This window comes from Ovis aries, chromosome 18 (genome assembly GCF_016772045.2).
Source record: "Ovis aries strain OAR_USU_Benz2616 breed Rambouillet chromosome 18, ARS-UI_Ramb_v3.0, whole genome shotgun sequence".
NCBI lineage: Eukaryota > Metazoa > Chordata > Mammalia > Artiodactyla > Bovidae > Ovis > Ovis aries.
The window spans coordinates 42,793,397-42,807,211 of NC_056071.1; the positions used below are offsets into that span (position 1 = coordinate 42,793,397).

Below are 13,815 nucleotides of genomic sequence, written 5' to 3' on the forward strand. Positions count from 1 at the left end.
TTTTTTTGCTTTGTTTCAGTTCAGTTCAGTCGTTCAGTCGTGTCCGACTCTTTGCGACCCCATGAATCTCAGCACGCCAGGCCTCCCTGTCCATCACCATCTCCCGGAGTTCACTCAGATTCACGTCCATCGAGTCCATGATGCCATCCAGCCATCTCATCCTCGGTCGTCCCCTTCTTCTCCTGCCCCCAATCCCTCCCAGCATCAGAGTCTGACAGTAAAACACTTGGCTTTTTAAAATTGCAACTCATCAATAAAAGTATTCCTATATACAAAAAGTATACCTCTATTATACATTCCTATACTCCTATATCTCCCTTTTGGTCTTGTACTCTATTTTTTTAAGTACAGTTTACATATAATGAAATGCAGATTTTAAGGATATAATTTGAAAAGTTTTAACAAATACATAGATTATACCCTTGTAATCATCACCATAATCAAGATATGGAACATTTCCATCAGTCCCAGAAGTCCCCTCCTTTGCTTTTATTCCTCTACTTCTTTCTAACCTTTCTATAAATTTTCTTCTTGTATGCTTTACTAAAGCATCCCATATAATAGCTTTAAAAGCTATTAATTCAATCTGCCATTTGCTTCTTTCATTCTTTTAACAACTGAGTTCTAGAAATGATCTCAGGAAAATGTACATCAATTACAAATGTGGTCACAGCAAAATGCTGATGGTAAGATTCTGATTCTTCCTCTTCATATCTCATAGGAACTTTAGCTAAATATCAGCAGAAGCATTCATTTTGATAGTTCATGTTCCTATGGTCAGTTCCCATATATACTTCAGACTTCAATTTTTTCCATTTCCTGGGCCTATGGAGAAGGATTATTTTGTCTGACCACAAGATTTGTTTCACACACATAAGGGTTTGCCAGCCAATAAAATCATCTCCCATATCAATATAAAACTTTCGCTGAAAGATAATCTAGATGGATAAACAACAAGGTCCCACTGTATAGCATAGGGAACTGTATTCAATATCCTAGGTTAAGCCACAATGGAAAAGAAAAAAATGTCTGTATGTGTATGGGCTTCCCTGATAGCTCAGTTGGTAAAGAATCCACCTGCAATGCAAGAGACCCCAGTTCAATTCCTGGGTGGGGAAGATCCGCTGGAGAAGGGATAGCTATCCAGTCCAGTATTCTTGTGCTTCCCCTGTGGCTCAGCTGGTAAAGAATCCACCTTCAATGCAGGAAACCTGGGATTGATCCCTGGGTTGGGAAGATCCCCGGGTTGGGAAGATCCCCTGGAGAAGGGAAAGGCTACCTACTCCAGTATTCTGGTCTGGAGAATTCCATGGACTGTATAGTCCATGGGGTCCCAAAGAGTGGGACAAAACTGAGCTATTTTCACTACTATATAACTGAGTCACTTTGCTGTATTGCAGGGGTTGACACAACACTGTAAATCAACTATACTTCAATTTTAAAAATTAAGTTAAAAAAGAAAGATAATCTGATATCATATTTCATCAATTCCAGATGCATATTTTCCACATTTTAATGTATCTGAAATAAGGATGCCCTGTAATTGATGACAAATTAATAGTTTAGTTGGCTGTATTTTTTCCTTAGTGGTACATATAAGAAAATATATCTTCCAATCAACTGTACCTTAGATTTAATAAAATATCGTATTATAAATTTAGTGGGGTTTTTTTCCTCTTTCTTTTCTGGGCCCTGTTGTGCAGTTTGCAGGATCTTAGTTCCTCAACCAGGGATGGAACCCCGCCCCCTGCAGTGGAATCAGAGAGTCCTAACCCTGGACTGCAGGGAATTTCTGTAAATTTAGTGCTAATTATATACAATGTACACTGACCTTCCTGGAGAAGGAAATGGCAACCCACTCCAATATCCTTGCCTGGAAAATCCCATGGATAGAGGAGCCTGGCAGGCTATATTCCATGGGGTCACAAAGAACCGGACACAACTGAGTAAACACACACACACATGCAGATTTTGCAAGCAGAGTATCTTCTTGGTTTAGAGAAAAGTAAGTAATTTTAGGTAGCTTTTATTAAGGGGAGGAGTGAAGCAAACAACTGTGATTTATTAACATTTAATTAACTTTGTGCAACTAGTCAGGTCAGTTTGAGGATATTCTAATTAGACTACATTCATCAGTTTAATCCTTATCTGGGTCAATAAACTTTGTACTTTCTTTTGTCAAAGACTTACTAGGTTAAACATTTGTGTCATGGTCAAGAGAAAGCCCAGGCAGAGGAAATGGATTAAGCAACATAAATACACTATCCTTGGAAATATAAAGACACTGCCCTACTGCTGATAGATTAATTCATGTGTAATTAGTAAAGACGACATTCACTACTAGTTTAGTACACTGATGTGTTTACACATTAAAGTACCTACCTTATGACACTCCTAAAAAACTGTTCATCTTTTGTCAGAAAAGTAAATACATGTACAGGGATAGACTGACGGAAGGAGGAGGAAGAAGGAAGCAAGTGAAAGTGAAGTCGCTCAGCCGTGTCCGACTCTTTGCAACCCGTGGACTGTAGCCCGCCAGGCTCCTCCGTCCATGGGATTCTCCAGGCAAGAATACTGGAGTGGGTTGCCATTTCCTTCTCCAGGGGATCTTCCCGACCCAGGGATCGAACCCAGGTCTCCCACATTGCAGGCAGACACTTTAACCTCTGCACCACCGGGGAAGCCAGTACCCACTTTATGACATTCCTAAAAAACAGTTTATCTTTTGTCAGAAAAGTAAATATATGTACAGAGATAGACTGACGGAAGGAGGAGGAAGAAGGAAGCAAAGTAACTGATTATTGCCACAGCTTCCCAACCAGTCTCTTGCTTCTGTCATCCTGCCTCCTCAATCTATATTCCATACAGGGCCACTGGAGCGATACCACTAAACTAGAACTCATTCCTCTGCTCAAAACCTAAGGGGTTCTGGCTTGGAGAAAAGCCTAGTCCTTACAGTGAGCCCCCAGGCCCTATTCTTCTGGCTCAAGGCAGCCCTGAAAGAAAGGCGCAAACCATACTAGTGCCAAGAAACTATTTCTAGGGAATTACAGTACAACCAGTGAAAAACCCCATGAGACAGACAGAAATTCTGTTAAGTTCACTAGTTCTGGCCAAATTTTAAATCTATTTTACTCCTAGTTCAGTTAGGATTTAAAAAAGCATTTTTTTAAATTGAAGTACAGTTGATTTACAGCCAGTTATAATTTTAGAGATGGTGAGGGACAGGGAGGCCTGATGTGCTTCAGTCCATGGGGTTGCAAAGAGTTGGACACGATTTAGCAACTGAACCACAACAAATAATTTTGGAAGTCCTGAAATGAATTATTTCCATTATTATACCCAGTATACTCAGCAGTCAAATCAATGGTTGATTATACATACATATACTTTCTGGAAACTAGATTGCCTTTCATCTACCATACCAAAAATAAGTCACTCGATGTCACTCCAATGCCTTTCTCACCCGTCTTGTCAACTCTCACTGCTCTTTGCCATACCTGACTTGCAAATTCCCCCCTGGAGGATCAATTCAATCGACATTTTTTGCTTTCTGAGCTGAGTGTAGCTAGAGAAAAGTCACAACTGCTTGTTGCACTTATCCACTACAAATTACTGGTCTCCAAACTGCATAAGATCCTTAAAATCATTCAACAGTCCTAGGCCGATCTGCTCAGCTCCCCTTCTGACTCCCTGAGCAACTACTCCAAACCTTTCCTGTCTCAAGCCTCAACCACATTTCTACCCCTATGCTCAGTAAGTGACACTGCCTCCCACATCTCCAAGAAATCAACACTAGCAGCTGTTACCCCTTCAGACCCATCAATAAGCCTTTCTACAAATAGATTTGGATGGACTCAACACCTCTGCTTTCTCAGAAGACATGGTATCCTACAGAGAGCGGAGCTCTCTGGCCACCTGAGCATGTTACCTTCCTGTCTGCTCTAGCACTGCTCTTCTAGTCAAATTAGCCCTTGTCTCACAAAACCTCCACACGGTGAGGACCTAATTTCCAAATCCAATACTTTGCAGTCTTTTTGACCTCTCTTCAGTATTTTGCCTTAATGATCATTCTGACCCTTTCCATTAAAACTCTCAGCTTCTGGGAATGCTTCTCATTTTCTTCCCGACCATCTCAGCCCCATCATTAGTCCATTTTCTCCCCTTGGCATGTGAGTCTTTGTTTCCTCTGGGTATCTAGCCTTTGTAATTTCAGCCATTCTTGACTAATAACTCCTGAATTTATACTTTCAACTCACATCTCTTATTCTAAGTTTCCAATCATAATTTCAACTTACCAACTAGACATATCCACCTAGATGTATTTGTTGTTTAGTGTTTATGTATTTATTTCTTAATACTTATTAAACAACCGAGTGCCTTCAGTGTGCCAACTACTGTCAAAGGTGCTAGGATGAAAAGACACAATCTTTGTCCTTTCAGATCTTAGTTTGTAGTTTTGGGGGAAAGGGATGAGGCACTTCAAATCCAGCATATCTGAAAACCAAACCTATTATCTACCTTCTAACTCTACTCTTCTCTCCTGTATTCCTCATCTCCTTCTCCTCTGCCCAGCCCATGTATTTCTTAAGCCACTATGTCCTGTCTATTCTATCTCCGAGACATCTCTACTACGTCCTCTCCTTCATCCCTTCTCCCACTTCACGGCCTTAGTTCTACCTTTAACATTTCTCATCTGGACTGCCACAATGGCCTGCTAACTGCTTTCTCTGCTTTCTGCAAGAAGGCAGCAATCCATCTTGCACACTGGAGTCATCTATAATGCTATTTTCATCTGGGTATATGTCCTTTCCAGCTAAGAACCCTCAGAACTTTCCACTGGCTGGATTCTTTACCATTATGCACTTTATCTGTACTACTGGTATTTACTCCTGCTTCCAATGTGAGAGACCTGGGTTTGATCCCTGGATTGGGAAGATTCCCTGGAGAAGGAAATGGCAACCCACTCCAGTACTCTTGCCTTGAAAATCCCATGGGAGGAGCTTGGTGCAGGCTACTATCCATGGGGTTGCAAACAGTCGGGCATGACTGAGTGACTTCACTGCACTCCAGTAAGAACAAGCGCTGCAGGTGGAACCAGATGGCTTATCTACACATGTTATCTTCTCTGCTGACAAGCTCTCCCCTTCCCTGACAGCCTACACAATTTCTGATCAATATATAAGGTTTAGCTCCTTTAGGAGACAGCACCATGGTTAACATGATTGTTTACTACCTCTCAACCATAAACAGCACAGAGAGTTTTTGAGTATTTTGAAAGTCTTAATTAGCATAGGGCTTTTCTCATTGTTGAGTCAATGATTGCCGCCAGGCCTCCATATCCTTAGGCACCTGGGAATATATTAATCAATGTATTTGGAATATAGAAAAGGAAATATAGTAGTTTTAAGGTTAGCAATACTAGACTTTTTGAGTTAATGAATTTTCTCTTTTGTAATAGATCACTGTACTTTGTTATAAATCACTGTGTCCTTGCTATGTAAAAATGTAACTTTATCACTATCTGAAGACTAAATAGATCTTAAGGGGAACATTGGTGAAAGGATTATCATTTGTTGGGCTGATGTTTGCTGTTAAATCTCCATATTCCCTGCCCTTATAATGAATATAACTAGCATATAGGAGAAACAAGTATTAACCTTTAGGATTAATCATGTTAACCTTGGGTTAAATAAATTCCTTTCTTGATTGTAACTCACTACACCCTCACTCTATAGGAATGTAACTATTTGGAGGGTGGTGCCTGGTTTAAGAAAAAACACCCTTGGAAAAAATAAGTTTTTTGGTTATCAGAAAGAAAGGATCATAAAATCCCTAAGACCTTTTTATGTGAAGCACCTGATTCTGATAAAGGTCAGGACTGCTGACCCCCGTGTGACTCTGTATTCATCCCTATGTGTAACAAAAGGTATATAAGCAAACCCAAAAATAAAGAAATCGGATCAGTTTCCGGAAAGACTGATACCCCCATGTCGTCCTTTCTTGCTCCCTGTTTTTTCTGGCTGAATTCCCACGTGGAGCATGGATGCTATTCCACATAGCCAAGTTATACAGCCTCTTTTTCTCCACTAATTTTCCTACTACACTATCCGTTTCCAATCTCTCTATATATCTATGATTAAATATGTATTTTTCCAAGGACGCCGATGCTGTCCCCACCTTCGAATTCCCTGGATCCACCGGGGCTGGACCCCGGCACTTATCTACACTGTATCTTCTCTGCTGACAAGCCCTCCCCTTCCCAGACAGCCTACACAATTTCTGATCAACATTTAAGGTTTAGTTCCTTTAGGAGGAGGAGCAACCCCATGTCCAAGGAGCGGTGGCTGCGCGGGTGCAGGAGGGCCTAGAGGAGCCATCCCACGTTGAAGGTCAGGAAGGGCGGCGGTGAGGAGATACCCCTCATCCCAGGTAAGGAGCAGCAGCTGCGCTTTGCTGGAGCAGCCGTGAAGAGATATCCCACGCCCAAGGTAAGAGAAACCCAAGTCAGATGGTAGGTGTTGAAAGAGGGCATCAGAGGGCAGACACACTGAAACCATACTCACAGAAAACTAGTCAATCTAATCACACTAGGACCACAGTCTTGACTAACTCAATGAAACTAAGCCACGCCAGTGGGGCAACCCAAGACGGGCGGGTCATGGTGGAGAGGTCTGACAGAATGTGGTCCAGTGGAGAAGGGAATGGCAAACCACTTCAGTATTCTTGCCTTGAGAACCCCATGAACAGTATGAAAAGGCAAAATGCTAAGATACTGAAAGAGGAACTCCCCAGGTCAGTAGGTGCCCAATATGCTACTGGAGATCAGTGGAGAAATAACTCCAGAAAGAATGAAGCTGCTGCTACTGCTGCTAAGTCGCTTCAGTCGTGTCCGACTCTGTGCGACCCCATGGACTGCAGCCTACCAGGCTCCTCTGTCCACGGGATTTTCCAGGCAAGAGTACTGGAGTGGGGTGCCATTGCCTTCTCCGGAAAGAATGAAGGGATGGAGCCAAAGCAAAAACAATACCCAGCTGTGGATGTGACTGGTAATAGAAGCAAGGTCCGATACTGTAAAGAGCAATATTGCACAGGAACCTGGAATGTCAGGTCCATGAATCAAGGCAAACTGGAAGTGGTCAAACAAGAGATGGCAAGAGTGAACGTCAACATTCTAGGAATCAGCGAACTAAAATGGACTGGAATGGATGAATTTAACTCAGAGGACAATTATAACTACTACTGTGGGCAGGAATCCCTCAGAAGAAATGGAGTAGCCATCATGGTCAACAAAAGAGTCCAAAATGCAGTACCTGGATGCAATCTCAAAAATGACAGAATGATCTCTGTTCGTTTCCAAGGCAAACCATTCAATATCACCGTAATCCAAGTCTATGCCCCAACTAGTAATGCTGAAGAAGCTGAACGGTTCTATGAAGACCTACAAGACCTTCTAGAACTAACACCTAAAAAAGATGTCCTTTTCATTATAGGGGACTGGAATGCAAAAGTAGGAAGTCAAGAAACACCTGGAGTAACAGGCAAATTTGGCCTTCGAATGTGGAATGAAGCAGGGCAAAGATTAATCGAATTTTGCCAAGAAAATGCACTGGTGATAGCAAACAACCTCCTCCAACAACACAAGAGAAGACTCTACACAAGGACATCACCAGATGGTCAACACCGAAATCAGACTGATTATATTCTTTGCAGCCAAAGATGAAGAAGCTCTATACAGTCAGCAAAAACAAGTCCAGGAGCTGACTATGGCTCAGATCATGAACTCCTTATTACCACATTCAGACTTAAATTGAGAAAGTAGGGAAAACTGCTAGACCATTCAGGTATGACCTAAATCATATCCCTTATGATTATACAGAAGTGAGAAATAGATTTAAGGGCATAGATCTGATAGATAGAGTGCCTGATGGACTATGGAATGAGGTTCGTGACATTGTACAGGAGACAGGGATCAAGACCATTCCCATGGAAAAGAAATGCAAAAGAGCAAAATGGCTCTCTGGGGAGGCCTTACAAATAGCTGTGAAAAGAAGAGAAGTGAAAAGCAAAGGAGAAAAGGAAAGATATAAGCATCTGAATGCAGAGTTCCAAAGAATAACAAGAAGAGGTAAGGAAGCCTTCTTCAGCGATCAATGCAAATAGAGGAAAACCATAAAATGGGAAAGACTAGAGATCTTTTCAAGAAAATCAGAGATACCAAGGGAACATTTCATGCAAAGATGGGCTCGATAAAGGACAGAAATGGTCGGGACCTAACAGAAGCAGAAGATATTAAGAAGTGGCAAGAATACACAGAACTGTACAAAACAGATCTTCACAACCCGGATAATCACGATGCTGTGATCACTCATCTAGAGCCAGACATCCTAGAATGTGAAGTCAAGGGGACCTTAGAAAGCATCACTACGAACAAAGCTAGTGGAGGTGATGGAATTCCAGTGGAGCTATTTCAAATCCTGAAAGATGATGCTGTGAAAGTGCTGCACTCAACATACCAGCAAATTTGGAAAACTCAGCAGTGGCCACAGGACTGGAAAAGGTCAGTTTTCATTCCAATCCCAAAGAAAGGCAATGCCAAAGAATGCTCAAACTACCACACAATTGCACTCATCTCACACGCTAGTAAAGTAATGCTCAAAATTCTCCAAGCCAGGCTTCAGCAATACGTGAACCGTGAACTTCCTGATATTCAGGCTGGTTTTAGAAAAGGCAGAGGAACCAGAGATCAAATTGCCAACATTCGCTGGATCATGGAAAAGCAAGAGAGTTCCAGAAAAACATCTATTTCTGCTTTATTGACTATGCCAAAGCCTTTGACTGTGTGGATCACAATAAGCTGTGGAAAATTCTGAAAGAGATGGGAATACCAGACCACCTAACCTGCCTCTTGAGAAACCTATATGCAGGTCAGGAAGCAACAGTTAGAACTGGACATGGAACAACAGACTGGTTCCAAATAGGAAAAGGAGTACGTCAAGGCTGTATATTGTCACCCTGCTTATTTAACTTATATGCAGAGTACATCATGAGAAACGCTGGACTGGAAGAAACACAAGCTGGAATCAAGACTGCCAGGAGAAATGTCAATAACCTCAGATATGCAGATGACACCACCCTTATGGCAGAAAGTGAAGAGGAACTAAAAGCCTCTTGATGAAAGTGAAAAAAGGAGAGTGAAAAGTTGGCTTAAAGCTCAACATTCAGAAAACGAAGATCATGGCATCTGGTCCCATCACTTCATGGCAAATAGATGGGGAAACAGTGGAAACAGTGTCAGACTTTATTTTGGGGGGCTCCAAAATCACTGCAGATGGTGACTGCAGCCATGAAATTAAAAGACACTTACTCCTTGGAAGAAAAGTTATGACCAACCTAGATAGCATATTTAAAAGCAGAGATATTACTTTGCCAACAAAGGTCCATCTAGGCAAGGCTATGGTTCTTCCAGTATTCATGTATGGATGTGAGACCTGGACTGTGAAGAAGGCTGAGCACCAAAGAATTGATGCTTTTGAACTGTGGTGTTGGAGAAGACTCTTGAGAGTCCCTTGGACTGCAAGGAGATCCAACCAGTCCATTCTGAAGATCAACCCTGGGATTTCTTTGGAAGGAATGATGCTAAAGCTGAAACTCCAGTACTTTGGCCACCTCATGTGAAGAGTTGACTCACTGGAAAAGACTCTGATGCTGGGAGGGATTAGGGGCAGGAGGAGAAGGGGACCACAGAGGATGAGATGGCTGGGGCCATCACTGACTCGATAAACATGAGTCTGAGTGAACTCCGAGAGTTGGTGATGGACAGGGAGGCCTGGCGTGCTGTGATTCATGGGTTCACAGAGTCGGACACGACTGAGCGACTGAACTGAACTCCTTTAGGAGACGGCACCACGGTTAACAGGATTCTCTGGTGGCTCAGTGGTAAAGAATCCACCTGCAATGCAAGAGATGCAGGTTTGATCCCTGGGTCAGAAAGATCCCCTGGAGAAGGAACTGTCAAACCACACCAGTATTCCTGCCTGGAGATTCCCACGCACAGAGGAATTGGGTGGGCTACAGTCCATGGGGTTACAAAACAGTCGGACGTGACAGCCTAGGACCCATAGCTAGATTTCCTCTGAGTTTGAATCTATTTCATACTGGCTGTAGGAATCTGGGCAAGTTACTTACTCTTTCTAAACCTCACTTTTCCTTTCCAAAGTAGGAATAACAGAAGCAGTTACTTCACAGGGATTTGAGAAGTGAGTTAATATATGGAAAGTCCCTGGCATGCAGCAAATGCTTTAGCAGCGTGTAGCTATCGCTACGTGTTCACCCTCCTTGGTACTCCCTCAGCACTTCACCGTAAGTCTCATACTACACTGCCACGGTCCCAGGCCAGGAGCTTCCTCTTCTTCCTCTGCCAACATTCATCTTATCCTTTGCTAACAAAATCTATGTGACACTTTTACCTGAAATAACTATCAATAAATGTGGAATGTATTCAAGCTAAATGCTGAGGAGGTACAAAAGAAAATGTAGACATCTGGGCCAAGTCTTAAAAAGACAAGCCAAATTTCATGTGGAAAAAAAGAGGTGAAGGGAAAAAACCACTCCACAACATTGACAAGCATGCATAAAATAGACATTAGAGAGGGCAGAGGTGCTTGAGCAATGACAAATAGACTAGAATATGCCTACAGTGTGTGTGTTGGGGAGGGGATGTCTGCTGTGGCATCTTGAGAATGAAGTCAGCCAGAAAGGATAATGAACGGTATTCAATGCTACGATAATGAGTTTAGACCTTACTGCCAAAAGAACTGGGTCCAAGTAAGTCCTTGTGACTACTGGTGCCATATGATTCAATCATTTCAGTTAGGTAAACTAGCGGTCATGTGAAGTCTGGACTGGAAAACAGAAAGACCAGAGATAGAGACCAATAACAGATACTGCTACAAGCCAGGCAAGAGATGGCAGGGACCTTAACAGGGGTCACATAAACAAAAGATGGGCTAAACAATATTTCTGAGGTGAAATTATCTGGCCTTGATGACTGTTCTGCTATGGGGATGAAGGATATGATTCAGAGGCTTCTTGCCTGCAGGAATGGAAATGATATTAATGAAGATAAATACAGAGGGAGGAGCAAGGCGAGGAGTTCAGGAAAGGTGCAGTTCCTCCACCTGAAGTAATTCTGAAAACAATAAACGTATTATTTAGAATTCAAATCAAACACTAACAGAACGATGCCATCATGCTGGCACTTACTGCTCTATTTAACAAGGACATCAGAGCAAAATGCGTCCAGTTCAAAGGGCTCATTTGTTTTACTAAATAATATGTTACTGTCCTGCCTTTGGGAAAGAAAAAATACCCTATTATGTAGAGGTGTAACTGAAGAGATTAAACATGACCAATATTTTCAATACTGTGTATTCTTAAAGTCTGCTTTTTATGTTTTCTCACGGAACAGTATTTCCTTAAAGCTTTAAGATTCTCTTCTGTTCCAAATATAATGAAAATTCAAGGCTGCTTATAAACGTATTTAAAAATGCTGTCTTTAATTTTGTTTACTTGCTGCTTTGAATGAAGTGCTTACACTATTATTACACTATTATTATTGAATCTGTGACATTCCCCTCTGTAATTTGTATCAAATAGGTATTTCATGCTTTCTCTTCATCAAGACTTTCTTAAAAGGCTGAACAAGACAATCTGAACTGAAAGTTCTACTAATCTATTTATATCAAGACAAACACAATATAAGGAAATTAACAGGCCTGCAATTTCTGTTCCTGAAATGAGGAAAGAGCAGGATAACTTTGTGCAGCCATAATCAAACTTCATGTGCAATGGAATCTTCTTGCTTGTTAACAAAGTAGTTTTCGTCCCTCCCCATCTCAAGAGACTGATTTACTAGACAGTGAGCCCAGAACCTTTTGACTTTAGCTTTTCAAACACCCCAGGTGATTCTAATGCAAGTGTTTCAAGGAGACTTTGAGAAATATGTGCACTGGCTTTAATGTCAGCTCCATGGTTTAAAGTCCACCTCTCCCACTCACTGACTATATGACTTCAGACTATTTAGTTTCCCTGAGGTTCAGATTTCTCATCTGTAAAGGGGGGATACTGAAAGCTTCACAAGAACGATGAGAAGATATAAGGGAACTGTGCATATACAGTGCTAACACACTGTCTGGCTGTGGCTGTTACTATGATTCACCTAGTCTCACAGGACAAAAGTAAGGAAGAACTGGACATGCAGACATATTCATCATGACATTCTAAATGCTTTCAAATTCAGGGTAATGTTTGTTGGGGTTTTTTTCCATTTTCATATTAGAACTTTCATCTGCAAGGTTCTGTAAGAACCTCCTGGTCACCCATGCCTTTCATCTCACCCTGCCTTTAATCTGTAATACATGAAAAGTTTCTGGACACATTACTTAAGAGGTTCCAGTTTGATAAGCAAATCTCATCAAAGGCATAAGGCTTGGAACACAAATATTCACCAGAAAATACTCTATTTTTCACATCAACATAAGTACTCAAAAAATTAATACTTTTACTGAACATTAGTTAGGTTTTACAAGAGAGCAAATCCTGTTTGCTTTTCCTGTTTTGTGTAAACAGAGAAATGCATTAACTCCTCATCTATAAAAGTATACGGCATCCTTTGCATCTTTCTTACCATGTTAAAGCTTTATAAAGGTCATCAGTTAATACTACCTACCGTTATCTTTACTTAAAAAAAAAAAAACAGGAATAAAATCTTATAAGAATACTTTATCATCTGCCAAAAACCGACTAACAGATGTGTCTCTCACATTATCAAAGTTATTAAGTAAAAGCCAAACAGAAAAGTAAAGCTCACGCTGTTAAATGTGAAGGAACCATGGAACGCTGCTGAGTTGCAATCATCATGTATCAGTATCTTTCAAGTGCTCACTTGTACAAGGCACTATAGAGATTACTACCCTTCAGCCAAGGTAAATGGGGCAGAGTGGAAGGGAGGAATCACAGCTCTGAAGGCCCTTTCTGAAGGGAACTGCAGTTTGCCTCAAATCACCACCAAGGGATCGCCGCAAAAGATGTGTCTTTTGGACATTAGGAAAAGTAAAGGTACAGTGGGCTACCAGCATTTTGCAAAATCTCGTAGGATACTGGAGAAGAGATAAAATCCGGCGACTGTAAAATCCCTTGCAAAAGGATAATTTACAACAAGCCAGTACTACAATGTTTTAGAGAGAGAGAGAAGGGTGGGCGGAGACGGGTTCGAGATCCCCAAGGGGAAATTCAGGGTGCGGGCAGGAAGGTCTGACAATGGGTTTCATAGCCCCCAGTGTGGGGCGGGGGGCGGGGACTGTCTAGCTCAGGCTTCCCCCTCCACCTCCCCAGCTGCACCCGGAGCGGGCGGGGAAGGAGGTCCACCGGAGGGTCGGAGCCGGAGCGGGGGGCCGAGAGCGGCCGCCGGTCCCCGGGAAATCAGAACCGCACGGCCCCAAGGGAGAAAGGGCTGCAGGAGGGCGGGGCGCGGTGCGGCGAGGAAACCGAAAGGAGGCCGGCGGGGAGCGGGTGCCGCCCGGCCGGGGACCCCCCTCGGGTAACCCACCCCAGGGCCAAGGCGAGGGAGGGGGGTCCCGCGAGCCAGAAGGAGGCAGAACTTACTCCGCGGTCCTCCTCCGAGAGGAAGTCGGGGCCGTCGTCCAGGCCTTCCTGCGGGGTCGGCGGGGCCCAGCGCGCCGGGGGAGAGGATGGAGCGAGGGAGACACAAAGGGAGACGTTAGTGCCCAGCCGGCGCGGCCCCCGCGCCCGCCC

At 42.7% G+C, this 13,815-nt stretch overlaps 2 protein-coding genes across 4 annotated transcripts in view; one reads left to right on the forward strand and one right to left on the reverse strand.

Annotated features, from left to right (window-relative positions):
• Positions 1-13,319, forward strand: part of LOC132658126 (craniofacial development protein 2-like) — a 54,551-nt gene extending 41,232 nt beyond the window's left edge. The window contains exon 2 of the mRNA XM_060401801.1: positions 20-13,319. Coding sequence (XP_060257784.1) covers positions 6,512-7,723 — 1,212 coding nt within the window. The 5' untranslated portion in view covers positions 20-6,511 and the 3' untranslated portion in view covers positions 7,724-13,319. The remainder of the gene's footprint in view (positions 1-19) is intronic.
• Positions 1-13,815, reverse strand: part of SNX6 (sorting nexin 6) — a 53,042-nt gene that overhangs the window by 39,143 nt on the left and 84 nt on the right. For all 3 annotated transcript variants that reach the window (XM_042235300.1, XM_027957242.2, XM_060401800.1), the window contains exon 2: positions 13,666-13,713. In XM_042235300.1, coding sequence (XP_042091234.1) covers positions 13,666-13,713 — 48 coding nt within the window. The remainder of the gene's footprint in view (positions 1-13,665; positions 13,714-13,815) is intronic.